This window comes from Lepisma saccharinum, chromosome 5 (assembly GCF_977018435.1).
Source record: "Lepisma saccharinum chromosome 5, izLepSacc3.1, whole genome shotgun sequence".
In the NCBI taxonomy this organism is placed as follows: Eukaryota; Metazoa; Arthropoda; class Insecta; order Zygentoma; family Lepismatidae; genus Lepisma; species Lepisma saccharinum.
In genome coordinates, this window is record NC_139233.1 from 19,332,720 (window position 1) to 19,353,231 (window position 20,512).

General features: G+C 40.3%; 1 protein-coding gene across 1 annotated transcript in view; it reads left to right on the forward strand.

Annotated features, from left to right (window-relative positions):
- The first annotated feature begins 5,922 nt into the window (after positions 1 to 5,922).
- LOC145987807 (fer-1-like protein 6) overlaps positions 5,923 to 20,512 on the forward strand; it is a 70,906-nt gene continuing 56,316 nt past the window's right edge. The window contains exons 1-3 of the mRNA XM_083122515.1: positions 5,923 to 6,141; positions 12,821 to 13,010; positions 14,737 to 14,942. Of these exons, the coding sequence (XP_082978641.1) occupies positions 5,923 to 6,141; positions 12,821 to 13,010; positions 14,737 to 14,942 (615 nt within the window). The remainder of the gene's footprint in view (positions 6,142 to 12,820; positions 13,011 to 14,736; positions 14,943 to 20,512) is intronic.

The window sequence follows — 20,512 nt, forward strand, 5'->3', positions numbered from 1 at the left end:
CACGCCATGAAGTCGTATAGGGGGTGTGGAGGGTTTGGACCCCACACTTTCTTGATCTCTGCCGAGCTGGGGGTGATGTGATCAGCACCACGCCCCTGGCCGCCTTTACCCCCAACTGTTTCCTCCAGGTACCCACTTTATACGACGCTGGGTGGGTGCGGAGCCGGTTGAACAGGTTGAAAAAATCCCAGTTCTCCCCCGCCGAGGGTCGAACCCGGGTCTCTCGCATGGTAGTCAGACGCCCTAACGACTTTTTTCTTTAAGGTAATACCCCTACACGGAGGTATCCCCCACCATTCACACTTTTTCTCACTTTTACACTTTTCAATTGTTACAGTTTCTCAGTTTCATATCATCTGGACAAACACAAATACCCATGCCTTACCCGGGACTCGAACCCGGAACCCCTAGCGTTGTAGCGCGCTCTGCTAACCACTCCGCGACGGAGGTCGACAGCGACTGAGCTACCGCGGCTGTTTACTGAAGTAAGAAACGTAATAAAAGTTATTTATCATTTTGCAAGTTTGCACGTTATGTATGTTTGTGTGTGTGTGTGTGAGTGTGTGGAGAGGGAGAGAGGATAGAGAGAAATAATGTTATTCATTTTAATAACAGTGTTATAATATGGAATATGGACCAAAAGACACCCCTCCAAAGGAAAGGTTATGGCATTCACTCACTTTAATCCTTTGAATGTAAAAACATAATTGTACATACTTATCAATATGGCTTTCATTATTTTTCTAGTGGATACAAATTTGTAAGAACCACGAAATTTACTTTGTCTTCAAATATTTATAATAATATTTCAGCTTTTTGTTCAGCAATCTTTATATTTCAGTCAGTGGTCAGCCAGGAGAATGTTGTATGTTTCCGATTCTTCTAGTACATTTTTGTTGGCACATTGTTGTAAATTACCTGTACAAATGTTGAATTCCAAATTCCTACTAACTAGTACAAATCTAGGGTTCTATCAATGGCAGATTTATTTCTTATTTAAAGTGAGAGAGTCAACATACACTGTTGAATTTAAAGTACTAAAATGATATTATGGAAAATGCTTCAAAAGCATAAAGCAAATAAGAAATTAACTAGATCACCACTACACACTGTGTAAATCAGCCCACAACCACTCCTGGAGATAAATGGTTGATACCAGAAAGGGGGAATGCAACAGATTTCCTCATGCCTTTCCCAGTCAATGTATATTACCAGGCTGTCCCAGAAGTCCTGCACCATCAGCACACTGAGCTACAAGAGGTGAAGTTTGCGAGGGTAAGTTGTGTTTCCAGTGAAAGACTGTTGGCAGGCATATAGGACAGATTCGTGGGATCAAGTGAAGGCACGCACAGCATGTGTAGCGAGTGTTCCCGTGAAGTTAAAGTGGGCACGATGAGTGAGGACCAAATTGCACTTCGTGCAGTGCTACGTTTTTTATGGAAAAAACTACTAACAGCAAAAGCGGCAGCGGAGAAAATTTGTCGTGTGGAGAACGAAGAAGTGGTGAATCGATCGACAGCTTCCCGTTGGTTTAAAAAATTCGCTTCAGGCGATCTACACCTCGAGAACAAGGCTCGCACGGGGTGACCTCCGATGGACATTCACGAGTCTCTGCAGGATGCTGTGAATGCTACACCACAATCCAGCACACGTGGGTTAACAAGAGTGGTTGGGGCATCCAAATCGACAGTAAACCGTCGCTTGCATGACATGGATTACACCAATAAACAACCCCGACAAAGTCCGCGAGAGCTCACAGAGGTGCAGGCCAAGCGCAGAATTGCAATTTGCCAGACATTGCTACAAAACCTGCGTGATCTTCGTTTTTGGAGGAGAATTGTAACAGGAGACGAGAAGTGGGTGTTTCTGAAAACCCTGATACACGTAAACATTGGGTGGAAAGAAGACAGGAGGCCGTCGCCCATGTGAAACAGGACAGATTTGGGAAAAAGCTCATGCTGAGTGTGTGGTGGAATATTGACGGGATTGTCTATTATGAGTTTGTTCCAGAAGGTCATGCTGTAACATGTGAACTGTAATCTGAACAATGACGCCGAATGTATGCCATTTTAAACGGGAAATACCCAGCATTAACGAGGAGGAAGAGGTTACTGCTGTAAAATGACAATGCTCCCAGTCACCGGTCTCGAAGATTGACCAACACACTAGCTGAGCTTGATGGATTTGAGTTGTTACCTCATTCCGCCTATAGTCTGGAAGTTGCACCATCGGATTACGGTTTGTTTCGCTCTCTCTCACATTTCCTGTGTGGTCGTCACTCAGTTGATATGATGAGGTAAATTCTGCCTGTCGTGAGTTTTTCAATTCTAAACCTGCCACCTGGTATCGCCATCAGATTGAACTGTTGTCGCAGAGATGGATGAAGGTAATTGAACATGGAGGCTTGTACTTTGCTGAATAAAGTCTGTCTTTGTTTCTGATATTCTGTGTTTCATTTTCCCCCTTGTATGGTGCAGGACTTCTGGGACAGCCTGGTAAGTGCCAGTCAGTACACATGCTAAAAGGGGCTCAAGGGAGCCACAAAAGCGTTTGGCCCCCACACAGTCCCCCATTTTTCTTAAGAAAAATTACTATTAATATACACGTATAACGGCACCATTATTAACACATGTAACATTTTTATTAATTTTCAAACACTTCCAAATTAACTTTCATCTCTCTCCCTGCTTGGCTCCCTTCTATTTTTTAAAGTTTTTATTTAAGCAAATTCAACACAGCAGAAAGTAATGTATAAATGTTTTATATACAGGTGCTGAACCAAAAGAGCCTTATAAAAGTAATGAAGAAGAAAACTCTTTTGGGCCTCGCAAAGATGGACATAGGCTCTGTATGGGCCGAGAAAGGTAAGAACGTTGTAGCTATTTACCTTACTTTATAATTGTATTTAATAACCAGATTCTGTTACTAGTGCAAAATGTACATACGTGGAATAGAGGTTGACATTTGGATGTATTTTGACAGGACCACTCCCAGCATTACACTTGGTAATGTCATGTTAGGCTGGCCTTTGACATAGTTTATGGCCAGCCTCCAGCCAGTTGCCATTGCAACAGACCAAGACTAGTATCATACATTCCAATTATTCATTTCCAATACTGTGAGCTATGAGTTTGGTTTGGTTTGATTTGGTGTTTTAAGTCCACTTTATGCACAGTAAGGCTAATCGGGACTGGACCTACAGTTTAATGTGTGATCCGAACTACTTGTGCCTCCACCGGGTATCGAACCCGGGACCTCTTGATTACAAGGCAATGACGCTACCAATGCGCCATAGGGGAGGCCCCACTGGGAGCTATGAGATTCACCTAAGGAAGGAATTACCAAACTTCCCGAAAGATGGATCTGATTCCCTATTTCAAAGTAACATGTCGGGTTAACGAGTGAATTGATTTCTCCATAATTTTCTTTTGCAAGTATGAAAACTTTAATATTTGATGAAACTTGATTTTTTCTTAAATCGAAATACATAAGAAATAATAAAAAAAATATGAATATTTACACCATATTTTACTTTATAAATATTCAGATTTGCACATTTATAAGTTTCTTAAGTGGAAAGGCATAAGATTGTTTCTCTCAATCTTTTTTATACGCGATTGATCGTCAAGGTCAACATGAAGGTTCAGTTGCCTGCGAGGCTGAATGTTTCCCAGTGTATTGGACGATTTTTGTTGTGATTGCTTCTCGTAATATTCACCAAACTGTCCGCTTCCTGTGGTGGGAGTGCAATCAGCACGAAGACGCGTTGTTGCTAAGGTTCGGACCCAACTTTAAACTGTAGGTCCAGTTTCGATTAGCCTATCTGTACATAAACTGGACTTAAAACAAGCTCTGGCAATTTCACATGTCTTTTTCAACAGTTATACAAACTGTTTATATTTACTTAACTATCTTAAAATTTATACATATGTAATTTCCATATTCTGTATATGTATAAACAATTAGCACAACTGTTTTGCTTAGCACATTATTTCGTGTAGTACAGGGCAAGAAGCTGTTATTTTATAGGATTGATTTGGTTCATTTTACTTCGCTTTTGTGCTACTTTTGACTAATCTCGAAGTTGAGGATGAGTGATGATATGATGAAATTGATGAAGGGACATTCATAAGGAACATCCATGTCCAGGCCAGGATTCGAACCCGGTACCTCTGGCGTCATAGAGCGTTGTGATAACCACTGCGCCATGAAAGTCGACATAAGCTTAAGTGTAACCCTAAATAAATAAATAAAATTAATGGTGCTGTGAATGTGATTACACGTCCAGTCTGAGATCATTCTAATCTCTAACAGTCCTCATGTTTATTTCCATTCATTTTTCGTTCTCTCTCTTTTAATTGATTGATTGATTTGGTTTATTTAACGCCTCATTTCTTCCTTTTTTGGTTAATCGCGACTGTGTGGGTGAATGGTGATAAGATGAAATGGATGAAGGAACACACACATGGACAACACAACACAAATCTACAGAGGATTATAGTGGCTACAGGTTCAGGCGCGAGAGCCTTGTTATCCTGCAGTACTGCAGTTACCAGGATTTGCTACATGGAAGCGGGGTTGACATTTAGGTCCCTACTCTGGTTTTTCACTGCAACCTCCAGTCTCACATATCTTGCCCCTTTATCAACGTAGAACCACTACGTATTATCTGCCATTTGCCATCTTCTCCGCCAGATCATTTCCCCGTTACCAATTCCTTCGAACAGACCTCCGTGGCAGAATGGTTAGCATAGAGCGCTGCGACTCCAGAGGTCCCCGGTTCGAATCTCGGACTGGAGGTGGGTGTTCTTCGCGAGTATCCCTTTATCCGTTTCATCATATCGTCACAAATCCTCATCTTCGCGATTAGCCAAAAGTGGAAGAAGTGAGAACCGAAGTTAAAAAAAAACGAATCAATAAACCATTTCTCCAGTGTGTTTTCAGCAGACAGTTCCTTCAGAATCGCTCGTTTCACCATCTCTTTTTTAAACACAGTTTATTGCTTATAATTAAATAAAAATTACGAAACCCCGGCTTTTGAACCACTCTGTATAATGTCATATGTGTTTAGAGATTTCTTAAAATTTAACTTTTATGATTCTGTGAATTTCCTTTACTTGTTGTTGCAGATCACCAAATCTATCACAAATGGGCTGTAATTCGAGGCGACGTGGACATGGGGGCGGGACCTCAAGGGTATGTGAAGCTCGACATCAGCGTCGTCCGAAAGGGGGAATCAGTGAGTGCTCCTCCACTTACGGAGATCGACGAGGACATACAGAAGTAAGTGAGCTCTAGTAGACATAGACATCGTAAATGCTCAGTTTCTGAGTACGACTGCTGAATACATGTATCGATGCATTGCAACTAATAGTACCTGTAGCTATTTGAAAATATCAGGCTCCGGTACTGGTAATACAGGAATATCGATAAACTGGAAATCGTTATTTTTCGATATCTTCCATATATTTCGTATTTCGCTAGCTTCGGTATTTCCGTCTTATAGCCAGATTCTCACTATTTTTATTAACTAAATTAAAATTCAATATTTTCCACGACTCCAATCAAAATGCCAAGACGCCATTCTGATTCGACGCTACATATTTTGTAAAACTTGGATAGTATAGCGCTCCTAGTGACAACATTTGGAAATGCTTATCACTGGTCCACAAACTTCAACAACGAAGTGCAACAAACGTCCAGAAGTCAGCATTCGAAAGTTATAAATAACTATAATCGAATAATTATTTTTTGGACACCCTGTATTTTTGTAGAACCAATTAAATTATCAATTTTTGGATGCTTGTAGAGAAATTACCGAAGCAATGATGTAGATTTTCCAGTTTTGAAACTTAATTATCATTAGATAACTCTTTTCTATACCAACTCTAACAAATGCCTAAAGCATTTAACAATAATTGAATGGCGTATTTCTATAAAACACGGCATATCTCTCGTAGGAACCTTCTAGGCCTGCAGGGAACAGCAGAGGACCAGCGTCTGGCTCGCTACATAGTGAAGGTGTACCGCGCAGACGGCATACCTGATCCAGGAAGTGCTTTCCCCTCCCTAAGGACAGGAGGCGGGAACTCCAGAGAGCTTGTGGATCCTTATGTCAGGGTCACGTTCGGTGATCTTGTGGTAAGCAGTTTGTCAACAACTTGTATTTCAGGAAATTTACGAAATTTCATTTTTGCATATACAGGGTGATTCAAAAGTCCCAGGACACTCTTTTTTCTCTGAAACGGATGCGGTAATGACAGTTCCAACTTCACCTGGGTACAACGGGGTAAGGGCGCATGTGCAAGGGTGCTTCCGAGACATGGCCGCCATCTTGAAGTTCACCATATTGGATCGTGATCAAATTTAATGACACTGAAATATGGCAATCGTGTGCTGCGGTACCCACCGGTATGTTCTAGAGGAGGTGCTCAAGGTGGTTCCCATCGTGCCGACATCACTCCCCTGAACTTTTTTCTATGGGGTTACTTGAAACAGCTTGTGCACTCCGAGAAAATCTGCGACGCACATCACCTTCGCTACCGCATCGTACAGGCCTGTGATTGATTGATTGAGTTGGTGTTTCAAGTCCACCCTATGCACGGTAAGGCTAATTGGGACTGTACCTACTGTTTAAAGTAGAATCCGAACCACAATGTTCCTCCACCGGGTATCGAACCCGGTACCCCTTGATTACAAGGCGATCAGGCCTGCGATAAAGTACCCCTACAGATGCTCATGCGGGTCCATGCAGAGTGAATCTCACGCCTCGAAGAGTGTGTTCGGCACTATGGATACCACATTGAGCACATCATCTAGGACATACCGGTGGGTACCCTCAACATGCGGTTGCCTTCTTTCAGTGTCAATAACTTTTGTACCGTTACAGCTATCACAAAACTAATTACAGCATTTCATGCCTTAGAAAATTCTAATGTGTTTTGATACCCCACATGGCCCCCTTCCTATTGGATAAATTTGACTTCGATCCAATATGGAGGCCATGTTCCGGAAGCACCCTTACACATGGGCTCTTACCCCGATGTACCCAGGTGAAGTTGGATCTGCCATTACCGCATCCGCTTCAGAGAATAAAGAGCGTCCTTGGACTTTTAAATCACCCTTCATAATGCTCTTTAATTGTACCGAGACAATTCGAGGAGAGAACAAGACCAGACACTTGGAGAGTTGACGAGACCGAGAACGAGACAGAACTCTGTAAAATCTAGACGATACCGAGAATCGCCATCTCATTCGAGACTGAAAATTTTACGCAACCTAAATTTTATTTGCTTCAGATGTACCAAGGGATACTTATAGACAGTAGTGGCGATTGGGTGCCAAAACTGGGGGGGGGGGACAAGGACAGTTTACTTTCTCTTGGTAAACAATGGTTAGCATAAAGATGTCATGCGGGGGTAAGTGTGTCAAAAAGTGAGGGCTAACTGACCACCACGACTCCCCTAAACGCCGTCACTGCTTATAGATAAGTCACATATATGTTGTTGTATTTATAGTAATTGCAATGTGCATTCGTGGCAATTTAGGACCTGTGTTACATAGTTGTCATGTGTATTCAGGATAAAATTCCATTTTTCGGACGTTCGTAGCGTCGAAACTATAAGCGTTAAACAGAAAGACATTCTTAAGAACAGTTAGTTGTCTTAATAACTAATATGCCATGTGTAAGTTTGTTCTGTGGATCATGTTGCTTATGCTACGTATTTCGAGATTCGAGACAACGAGACAGGCATTTGCAAGAAGATACGAGACCGATTCTCTACCAAGTGTCTTATCTTCTGAATACGAACGGTATCTAATTAAACAGATTGATATGGGAACGAAGATGAATCGTTTATTTCAGAAACCCCCCAATCGACCTCTTCTGGCGTAAACGATATTTGTACATTTTCATAGAGCCCTTGTGTCATGATCGATTTCTGTATCAAACGATGCGTCTGGACAAGGACTGTATGAAACTTTACAAATATCGCTTACACCAGAGGTGGTCGATATGCAGTTTCTGAAATAAGGTACTCCCTCTGTCCCATAATTATAGTCCGGTATGCCAAAATGGTAGTACAGGAATTACAGACGAAGAGGCAGATGGAAAGCACATGGATGAGGAGAGGCACAGTACATCAGTCTTCAAGATTGTGAAGAGGAACAACGTGACCTTATCGCAACGAGCAAGAAATACCGCCCAGACGATTACCAAAAGGAGGCGTTGGGTTGCAACACACCGGTGTGGCACTGTATGGCAACCGGTCTAGCAAGGCACGCTGCAAATCATTAGTAGAGCACTCCTTCAGTGAGTACGTGTGAGAAGAATAGCCATGAACACACAACCCATGATAGGAAGCGACAGCGGTAGCAAGAACCTCACGGACAGTAAACGACAAGCAGTGTACGATTTTTTCTTTGAAAACAGTACGGCTGGGGTAGTGAAGAATGGTCACCAAACCATTAACTGTTACCAAAGATGTTTACCGGGACATGCTCATCAACAAGTTAATCCCAGCAATAGATGCACAATGGCCTCGTGGACTGCGCGCAGGGAGAATCCAGGTGTCCGTTCAGCAGGACAATGCGCGTCCGCAAATCGTTCCCAATGACCGCGCCTGGATGGATGCTGCAGCGACCAATGGAATCACTTTGGATGTCCTATGCCAACCGCCAAACAGTCCGGACATGAATGTTTTAGATCTGGGGTACTTCAGGGCAATTCAGTCTCTCCAGCATCAGGCAGCTCCACAAACTATTGATGAGTTGATTGCCGCCGTTGAAACATCTTTCTCTGATCTGACACGCGACAAGCTCAACAACATCTTTTTCACTTTGCAGTCCTGTCTCATTGAAATTATGCGCCTCCAAAGGTGTGGACAACTACAGGATTCCCCATATGCAAAAAACACACTTGAACCGCCGAAACTTCCTGCCATCTCGCTTGGAGTGTCCTCGAAACATTTACGACGAGGCTAGAGCAGCACTGCAGCACTAGATCTAGCTCGTTGAAGGGATGACAACCTTCCTGGACCAACAATATCTTTCGTCTTGATGTTTTATTTTGTCGAACTTCTTGGTCACTTTGTATTGATCCTGGATTGATTACTTTTTATTTAGGTTCTTTTGGATACTTGATCGGCCAATTTGTACTGATCCTTGAGTTATAAAGTTGTATGATTCATTCCCGTGTTTCATTTTCTTCTTCTGTATACACCAATGCCAGAGTTTGAATATCGGACAATTATTATGGGACAACAAACAAAGGTGTACCGGACAATAATTATGGGACAGAGGGAGTATTCAATTGTGGAGAACAAGTTCTGAATCACATCAACTTACGAGTACAGAACATAAAGAATTCTAGACAAAAAACTGGGATATACAAATATACAAATTTTACTATAAACCTTTTTACTATAAACCTATACTATATACTACTATAAGTTTTCAATAAATTTGGCAACTTTATTGTGAGCTCCAGTCCAAATAACGTGAATGGTTATTCGTTATTGTTTGTATTACTTATGTTCCTGATTCACTTATATTGCCATCCTTAGCTGCATATTTTCATAATCATTTACTACCATTTTAGTATAAATTTAGTCTCATTCTGTTTGATTTATTCTTACAACTTATAGGAACTTTGCTTTATGGTGGAGCCATCTACCTTAACTCATCTAAGTTCTCTGCTCTTCACATTCCTCTGAGGTTAATAGTGATGATGAGAATGATTGATGAATTGATTAAATGGATAACACCAAGGAACAGGCATTTTGCAACAGAGTGATCCATCCACTGGCGTACGGAGGGGGAAGGATGATGGGGCTAGCAAGACCTTCTACAAATTTCAGGAAATCAAAGTTTTCAAATGAAAGCACAAAGTGGTAAATGTAAACCTATTTTAAAATGAATCTGATTACCATTTTTGAGCTTGAAGATCTTTTAAATCAAAGCTTAAAAATGGTAATTACGAAATATTTCATCCCCTAGAACGCAGCTATGTAAAATCCACCATTGCAAGTTCAGCCCCCTCCGAAAGAAATCCTGCGTACGCTAGTGAACCCATAATGTGTGTCTTAACGATGTTTGGTTCTCTGATTTCAAATATGTGAATGCTACGCTAGATGCGATTTCAAGGAGGTGATGGGGGATTCCCCAAGACTACTAGAAGGAAAGGCTGGGGTCAGACACGCCTCTTTTCGCGACTGCCGCGGGTGTGACGTCATTGGGCGGACAAAACCCAGCTGAGTCTTTACCCCATACGGAAAGAAACGTGTAAAGGCTGATCTGTTTTGTTCTTTTCGCTCCTTTTTTCTTGTATTTCTCGATTGTTGGGTTCAGGGTGCGAAATCCTGGAGGGGACGAGGGGGATTTCCCCCCACCAACAATCTTGGCCACAAAAAAAAAAACACCAAAAATTTCCCGGGAGAAAGAGTTTTTGTTATAACAATGAAAAGATAAGCAATTACTTTAAATTTCAAATATACTTTACTAAGAATAATATTGAAAACACACACAAATTAGTGTAGTTGTGAGTGTTGAATGCTTTCTGTCTCAAGAGATCATTAACAAATCTACATCAATACGCACAGTAAAAGTAAAACAAGAATGCAAAACAATAATAACTATGAAATCTAATTGATTTATATTAACATAGTGCACAAACTAAACAGAAACTTACACATAATAAAACCACTTCAACTGCCATAATTTATTAACATCTTTAACCGGTTAGTAAAGGAATTAGTTAGCTGCTTTACACTATCTGATATGTATGAAAGTAACAAATTAATTTCTAATTAATAATCACAATAATTATTTTAATTGAGTAATTTATTTTTACTTTTAATAACATTACAAATATGTACATCGTATAATTCACACATATGTTTGTGGGGAGGGGGGTTGTAGGTTACGAACTTTCTCCCCCTCACCAGTTTTCAATGATTTCGCACCTGGTGGGTTGTGAGGTGTTGCAGTTCACAATGCCTTCAGTGAGGTGTTGCGACGTGTCGTGATCTCCGATGAAAAAATAAAAACAGCGGGCGACAATATATAACTGAACACATCGCATCTAACGAGACTTGTTAGTGGATTGCAATACCAGTAGTCTCATTACACAACATCAGGCTACCATACACTTCAACTTGCTATTTATATACGAGTTAAGTGGACTCAACCAGCTTTCACATACCCGCCTGTAGGCACCCCTGTTCGACATTCCACTGATTATATATACGTATAAGTATATAAAGTGACCCTCGACTTTCTTCAGTTCTATGTCTCAAGTTTTCGTTCAGTGAAAAGTTTTTTAAAGTGTGTGTTACATAATACACACGGAACTTCCTCACATTGTAGTTCAAAGATTCATAAGACTCAGAATTGTAATCTGAATAAGGAAAATTAATTAAGAAATAAATACCAATAGTCGAAGCAAAGTTACCAAGTTTGAAGAAGTTAAGTGAAAACAGCTCCTCTCTCACTCCTAAAAGAGAGCAATAGACGAGATTGTTTTCTTTTACATATTCAACTTATCCATATTCTGCCTTTCTTTATTTAACAAAATTATTTTACGCATTCAACATATATATTTTTCTTTCTGCCCTAACAAAATGCATTACTAGGTGTATTAACCCCAATTTTACATGAATTTTACATGAATGTTTCACAGAGGAATGTGACGACATATAAACTACCGATAAAATGTGTGCGTAAATGGCTGTGTAATCCAACTGTAAGGACATACGTTATGACGGATCCTAAGTAAGTCTGTGTATTCACTCCCAATTAGCTTCTGGGCATAATTACGGCTCTTTTTTGTTCATAATTACTGCTTTGATTCGGCTGCGAAACCGGAGCGTAGAGCGTTCTGTCCGCGCGTGACGTCACGCCTGACGTCAAGGACCACGTGGTCAGGTATGGCCCCAGCCTTCTACTCTACTAGTCTTGGGGATTCCCTCCCTCCCCATCTGCCTTGAACCACCCCGCTCAACTTTGGGGGAAGGCACTTTCTGTCCCCACCCCATTTCACGTAAAACGACACATTTTGTATATATTTACATATATAAAATATTGTTTAAGCCAACCATGCCCCCCCAAATTTACCTTGCCTCCAAATTATCTTAAGTTGGCGTCTCTGGCCCGGTCTCTGGTTATGAATGGTACATCCCAGTCAGGGATAATTATCGCCCATCCGCTGAACATGTAAAGCATAGAGTCTCCTGTTGTGCCCTTATAATCAAAGGTTCCGGGTTCTATCCCCGGTGGAGACACATTGCACAGTGGTTGAGGTCCCACTTTAAACTGTATGTCCGGTCCCGATTAGCCTATCTAAATATGGCCGAGCGTGTGCTTACTTTTGATCTCGCTACTGGACCTCCCGATGGCGCAGTGGTAGCATCGTCGCCTTGTAAGCAAGGGGTCCCGGGTTCGATACCCGGTGGAGGCACACAGTGGTTCGGGTCCCACTTTAAACTGTAGGTCCAGTCCCTATTAGCCTTAAACTTTAAACAACATATCAACCAATCAATCGATCTCGCTACCAAAGTTTCCGGCTTCGAATCCCAGCTTAGGCGTTGGTGTTCTTTGTGAGTCACCCCTCCCTAATCATTACTTCACGATTAACCAAACATTGGCAGAAGGGCGACGCTAAATAACAAAGAAGCAGTAATACTATCCGAGATTTGAATTCGCTAGTTCTGCATGCGTAGACCTTCGGCATAGAACCGTTGGGAACAATTTTCAATGTATTGAAATTTTTATTTCCGTCCTTCTTTCTTTGATGGACTGATTTTGAATCCTAATATATTTTCAGGGTAAAACAAAAGTTAAGAACAACACGTGCAGCCCAGAATGGAACCAAGGGATTGTATTCACTGAGCTGTTTCCTCCGATGTACCAGCGGTTCAAAATAGAACTTCTTGATAGTGACCTTGGCAAGGACACTGTCATTGGCACTCACTGTATTGCCATTCCCAGCATTTCCAGCAGGGATGATGCAGATGGTAAGTGAACCTCATTATTGATTCTTCATTAATCGAATACAGCATACTTTAAAGTTTAAACACTTAGTTAAGTATAGTTGCATGCACAGTACCATGAGCTCACATGGTGAAGAAAATCATTGAAGTTAAACTTTTGGTTGCGTCAGCGCTTAGGCCCATTTGCACCAGTCACATGATACAGGATACAACCCCTTACTTTATCTAAAACATAACTAATAACCAGTGGTAGCGCTTGGATTCCCAAACTGAGGGGGGGGGGGGTAGGAAGGTGCCAAATTTGGGGGCGGGAAGGAGCGAAGAACAATTTGCTTTCCCTTGGTGGATAAGATTTAGCATAGTACGGGGACAAAGATGGCAAAAAGTGGGGTGGACAACTTCAAATCACGTAAGTTCGTATCCAGCCGAAAAAAATAATTTACAAGTAAAATGTCTCACATTCCCCTTCAGGCAACAATTGCAGCAAAAACACACGACAATCGTGAGACAAAGGTGGTATTTCCCCATCAATCATAGAATATTTAATGTATTCTATGTATTTGTTCCACAGTGAAAAATTGTTCGTAATTGTAAAGAAGAGTACAGGCCACTTCTCATACTACTTCAACGTTTTTACAGTGTCCTTTGTTAAAAAAAACCTCTGCTGGAATATTGTCGACATGTTTTACGCAGTCTATCTCCATATTGATAGAATGATCGCTGTTTACGCATAAATGTACATCACTGGAGGTGCATGGCGAGCTCCACGTATTCTCGATGACTACCTCAATCGAGGCATGCGTTCATGACGACACTCTGCCGACCCCCACTCAAGGTCGCCTCTACGTAGGTATTCATCGATGGAAGGTTAGATGTGCATCCTGGTAATTGAACATGATTCCCTTGGTGGCAGTCAGACACCTTGCCGAATGAACTATCGGCGTTCCTAAATTAGAACCGTATGTCGAGAAAATTGTTATTGCTAATTATGTACGCCTGACCTAAAAAAAAAAAATTCATTTCATATACAGCATGTTCCAAAATGATTATCGGAGTTTCAAGTAGTTGGTATATTGGAACAGACGAAGGTGAATGTTTATATGGTTCATGTACGATAAGAACGGCTGTGGAAGTTTTCTACCCTGAGCGCTTATAATTTGTTTCCCATCAGTCACAGCGGCGTAGCTGTATTACAAAATGGCGACTCCCATGCAGAAGTCCTTTGGTGTCATTGAATTTGCAAGGTGTGGTTCTGCTGTTTCAGTTCAGCGCGTTTATAGAGGGCGATTTGGAAGTGATCCTCCGTCCGATAACAACATTCGTCGATGGTTTAATAAGTTTCAAACAACCGCATGTGTCTGCAAAGAGAAGAGTTCTGGACGTCCAAGCGTGTAGAACGAAAGCGTCGAGAAGCATTGGAGTACCGGATAGATGTATGCCGTGTTACGAAAAGCTCACATTAAACATTTACAAGATACACTATGTAAACTTGTTGAGTTTACTCCCATATAAGCTTTGTCATTTTTATACCCCACATATAAGGAAAATTAAACGACTATGAAACCACTCTAAACACGCTGTACATATCAATTTCCTGTCTACACATGAACCCAGGTAGGGTTATACGAATCACGATATTGATATTTTCAGCATTGGCACTCTGTCTTAAGAATGCCCAATTATATTCTGTTCACTCCACATTCCACCTAGTGGACCTGACTTTCATTTCTCTTCATTGTTGCATTTCCAGGATTCCCGCCAACATTCGGGCCAGCTTATGTTTGCCTATATGATCCACTGGTGGAGGATTCGCCCGGGTCATCTAGCAAAGGCTCTTCAGGGAACATCATTTCATACCGAGGGAGAATTCTTCTGGCCATAGATACAAAGTTTCCGGGCGGGAACGAGAGAACGGGTGCGAAGGCTGAAGTGCAGGATACCAAATCAATCACTCAGGTGAGATTTCGCGAATTGCCATCAGTTGAACAGCTGATTTTTTTTTCAAAATATAAAATTTCATTATTAGAAACTGGAGAGACTTAAAAAAACTTTGACCCCTCTACCGATGCAACTTCCGTTGGCCCTACTCCAAAACCACCATCACCACCACAACAACTGCGGCTATCGTTGTTAAATCACGATCACTGCTGAAACTATCGCTCCTAAAAATACAAAAAGAAACACCATTACAACTAGTGTATCAACTTGAACAGACACCGCCGACCTCCGTGGCGGAGTGGTTAACGCATCGCGCTACGACGCCAGGGTTCTCGGGTTCGAATCCCGGCCTGGGCATGGATGTTCCTGAGTGTCCATTCATCAATTTTATCATATCGTCACTCATCTCCATCTTCGCAAATTAGCCAAAAGTGGCACAAGAAGCGAAGTAAAATGAAAGCAAATCAATCAACCATACTTTATTAATAACGAAAAAACATACATTTTAGCACAAACATGCTACTTTGATGTCACATTTCTGTTCGTACAGTTGCAATGAAAATAGAAAAACAAACATAAAAATGAGACAGTTTAATAGCCAGATGCATAACCTTTGGCCTTAATAGTTGCTTGGTTTCTACTGTGCATAGAAGCGACCAAGGTCTCTGCAGAATGTCTGGGCTGACTCCCTCCCACTCTAAAGTGACGGCCCTTTTCAGATCTTTTGATTTGCACTCCTGTTTATGAACAGGTTTATTCAAAAATGTCCATAAATGCTCAATCGGATTCAGATCTGAACTTTGAACTATTGTTTTCAACTGCTTTGGTGCATTCAAAATCAACTACTTCCTGTTGAGTTGAGCAGTATGTTTGCTACAATAATTCTTGAAGCTTTCCTTTCGTTATCCTGCTGAAACAAAAGCGAAGTAAAATAAACCAAATCAATCAATTATGTAGAACTGTCACCGCTACCATGCAAACACCATCACCACCAAAATACTAATACTATAACTACTGTAACACCATTAAGCCTTGTTTCCATGATATGAAAAACTCAATATGCTGACCAAGGCAAAAATTTATTTTATTATAAAACATAAACTAAATGTAACGTTTTAACCTTCTAGCAAGGTATTCTTCAGACTCTGTACCAAGTATAAATGAAAAAGATACAAAACAGGAAGATATATATATACACAAAAATCACTCGCCTCCAGACACCACCACAAGATTATTAGAAAGTTGTTTCTGGAACATTCCAGCAGGTGGCCTTCCCTTGTCAACTGTACTTTCACCTGACAGGCTATTTCATTTCCTTTCATCTGGAAAGTGGTTGGACTCTTTATCTCACTCTCTTTTTCCATTCTTTCTTCATTCCTCTTCCTTCTTCTCTCCTCTTTCGCTCTTGTCCTTTCCACTCTTTCTAACACCTTCTTCCATTCTTTGTTTATCTTGAGTCCCCCATTCCAGTTCATTGTGTCTTCTTCACCTTTCTTCTCTATTTCCTTGAAGAAAGATTGTAAAAGAGAGTGAGATAAAGAATCCAACCACTTTCCAGATGAAAGGAAATGTTTAGCAAAATCGCCTGTCAGGTGAAAGTACAGTTGACCAGGGAAGGCCACCTGCTAAAATGTTCCAGAAACAACTTTCTAATAATCTAGTGTCTGGAGGAGAGTGATTCTTGTTGATTGATTGATTGATTTGATTGATTTAGTTTATTTTACTTCGCGTTTTGTGCCTCTTGGCTAATTTGCGAAGATGGGGATGATTGATGAAGTGATGAAATTGATGAATGGACATTCACAAACAACCAAGCCCGACCGGGATTTGAACCCGGGACCCTTGGCGTCGCAGCGCGATGTGCTAACCACTCGGCCACAGGGTCGGGCTGAGTGATTCTTGTGTATATATATATATATCTTCCTGTTTTGTATCTATTTTCATTTGTACTTGGTACAGAGTCTGAAGAAGACCCTGCTAGAAGTTTGAAACGTTACGTTTAGTTTATGTTTTAAAATAAAATAAATTTCTGCCTTGCTCAGGATATTGAGTTTCTTATAACTAATGCTGATAAGCGCCTAACATCTACTATTACCATCAATATAATACTACAACGGCATCAAAACCACAACCATTTATCAGTTCCTAAATATTCAGGGTGAGAACGTGTGTCTAACTTCTCTAAAGTAAGTCTCCTTGTTCCTTCATACAGGGTGTCTCACTCGCTCTCGGCCCCAGATGTTCGCATATACAAATCAAGGTAATTGTTGTAATGTAATAAAATTTACTACGGACATACCTTGGTGTGTGTGAAGTGTGGTGACATCAAAGAAAATGTTGGAAGTGATCGCCATGAGCATCAACGCATGTCTGCACACGGTTCTCCACATTCTCATCTTCGCAATTAGCCAAATGCGGCAGAAACGCAAAGTAAAATAAATCGAATAATTCGTTCGTTCATTTTATATTATTTTTCTTTCAGCACTTATATTACAAGCTCAGAAGTTATCTGCTGTTTGCAACAATTTTTGAAGTTTCGAAGATTGATAAGAAAGTTGCCGACAAGTCGATATTCTTTCAGATAACTATAGGACCGTCTGGTAAGCGAATTAATGATACACCTTTTTTTCTCAGAGCAAGTTGTTTTCATATTAAAGTTAACGGTTTCCTTGACAACCCATGCAATAATATTTTTTTTAATAAAATTATGATTACCTTTGTAACGCAAACTGAAGTAAAACCTACCTTTTTCATTTTCAAAAAGTAACAAAAGCATTTATTCTGAAATTGTAATAACAGTTCCAACCATTTTATGTGAAGCTCACTTAGAAAAAGGGATCTTTTTACATAAATTTACTCCTTTTACAGAAGCGGAAGAGGATGAAGAAAATCCAGATTTGGATACGACGCCCCCAGTGAAAACAGGATCTCTCACAGAAAAAAATTACTATCTGGAACTTAGGGAAAGGAAACCTTGCATGTATATATGTTCTTCTTGGCCGGACAATAGGAGTCGCCTCTATCAGTCGAATGTGTTATCGAAGATATTGGAGAAATTGGTACGTTCTTATTTCAACTCCCAAGATTTATATACTTATCTTCCAGAGTTTAAGTATTGGAAAATTGTCCATGCAGGCACACTCATCCAAAATTTAATATTTGCTTGAGTTTTCAGTCCACTTTATTCACAGATAGGCTAATCGGGACTTTAGCTACAGTTTAAAGTGGTATCCGAACCGCTACGTGCCTCCACCGGGTATTGAACCCGGGACCCCTTAATTACAAGGCTAAAGTTAGAATTAATAAGAACATTTGTTTCTTCAATGGCTATAATTATATAATTTGATCAGCGTTTCAACGTAAGCTAGTGTGTGTCGAAACGTCCAACAAATTGAAAATAAAATTAGAAAATAAAAGTTCTTATTAATATTAAAAATACATATATATATCGGTGTACTTTTCTCTTTAGTCTTGGGGACTATATGTACTTCTTCTTTCAAACCTTCAACAACAAAGTTTTCCCAGATGTTTTAGTTGTACCTCCCTTTTCAGTCTTGGTGAAGAAACATGAGTTCCAGTTTCTATCAGCTACAAGGATGTTCATTATGTTTATCCTTATGATTTTTAGTGCCTGTTACCATACTTTTTGCCACAAGTTGCAGTGCTTTTATTCACAATTTTAGTGCATTTTGTCTGCACACAAAACTCGAAATCGTATCACGTCGAAGGTCTGACTCGAACCCGGGACCCCCGGCGTCATAATTCGATAGACTAATCTCTTCGGCAAGGGGTCCGGCTGAAGCGCTGGAAGTAGCTTATTACACCGGCGACCTTTAGTGGATCCGTAAATTCCGTTGACACGAAAATCCACAGGAAATCGGCCGAAATAACGCAACGTCAGCCCTATGAAAAAAACACCGTTAACGACAAAACTGAACTCGCCCAACGGCTTTAACGATCGGAAATTTGAATCTCCCTTAAATAGATCGCGAGAACATTTCTCAGCCCCAGTTGTAATCATAAAGTTATAGAGTGAACAGTTGTTGTCTCCAATTAATAATCTGATTCGATCGATACGTAAGGAGTTACAGCGGGAGTTGCGCTCCCGAAAGAAGTTTAATTTCAGGACCGTGCCTTGCCTACTAAATCAGCGAGACGAACATTTCTACAAGACACCAGAGGTAAACAAACATTCTTTTATTCATTTTCTATGATTCTCACGACCCTGCCAGACCAGTCAATCGAAGTACACACAGAAAACTAAAATGCATCATGTCGATTGATGCACCAGAATGCATCGATTGTTGCACTAAAGTGTATATTATGGCTTCTTCAAAGAATCAGATTTGCATTTGATACATTTGGGTGCATTTTTGTATGTCATGAAAGAAACACGAAAGTACATCATTTGATTCAAGTGAGGATTTATTTCAGTCGAGATGCACTTCAATGCATCAGTTGATGTTCCTTGATGCACCTTCCTGCATCATCAACTGATGATCAACTGATGCATTGAAGTGCATCTCAACTGAAACAAATCCTGACTTGAATAAAATTATGCACTTTGGTGTTTCTCTCACGACATACAAAAATGCACCCAAATGCATCAAATGTGAATCTCATTCTTTGAAGAAGCCATAAAACACACTTTAGTGCATCGATCGATATGATGCATTTAGTTCTCTGAGTGTGGATGGCCCGTAAAACGGACAAATGATACAACTGTTCGGAAAATGCACACATCAAGATATCCGGATATTTCGGATAATCCGAATATCCTGATAATCTGGACAATTCGGTTATTCGGATGAAAGTACCCTTATGCAATTCTCTGTGTATTTTGAGACACAAAAGTAAATCATTAGCTGTCTTTACATCTAATGTGTAACTAGAGCCAACGTTTCATTGGTAAGTTTTTATGTGCCTACAAATCAAGGCTTTAAAGCTAAGTGTAACGAATGTGAATAGCCTAACTCTTTAAGGGGCAGGAAATGTTTTTTTCAAGATATTCATTTGCAACATTGATTATATGTAAGATATTGGGTAGATAATTAAATTTTGCCTTTGAACTTTTTCTTTTTTTTTTAAATATTTTTATAGTTATTAACAATTACAATGTGGTTACCTATGCTAACCACCGCCCACTTAATACACACATTTAAGTGTTTGGTAAAGAATAGTATGTAATGTTTATATAAATGATTTTATCTAAAATCTTTTCCTTAATCACTTGCTTTATTGCGTTTTTTGTCATACTTTAATTTGAGTGAAACATCAGAAAACAAGTTTTCCCTTCCTTAGGCAGAATAGTACATTGTAGGCTCTGCATGCCCAAATTGTCCTGGTTGGTGTTGCACGCGTACTGAATGCAAATTACACATTTTCTTGAAATTCCCTGCACTGGTTGCTATCGTTTGCCTCCAATCTTATTTGCTTATTTACTTTTGCTTTGTGATTACTTATTTCAACATATTTTCCCTGCAAACCTCGCAAACTGTCTCCATTTTCATTCTTTACAATAACCTTATTTGACAACAGTCCCTTGTACATTCTTCATCGCAAATCCTAGTTTGTCAGAGGATCATAGC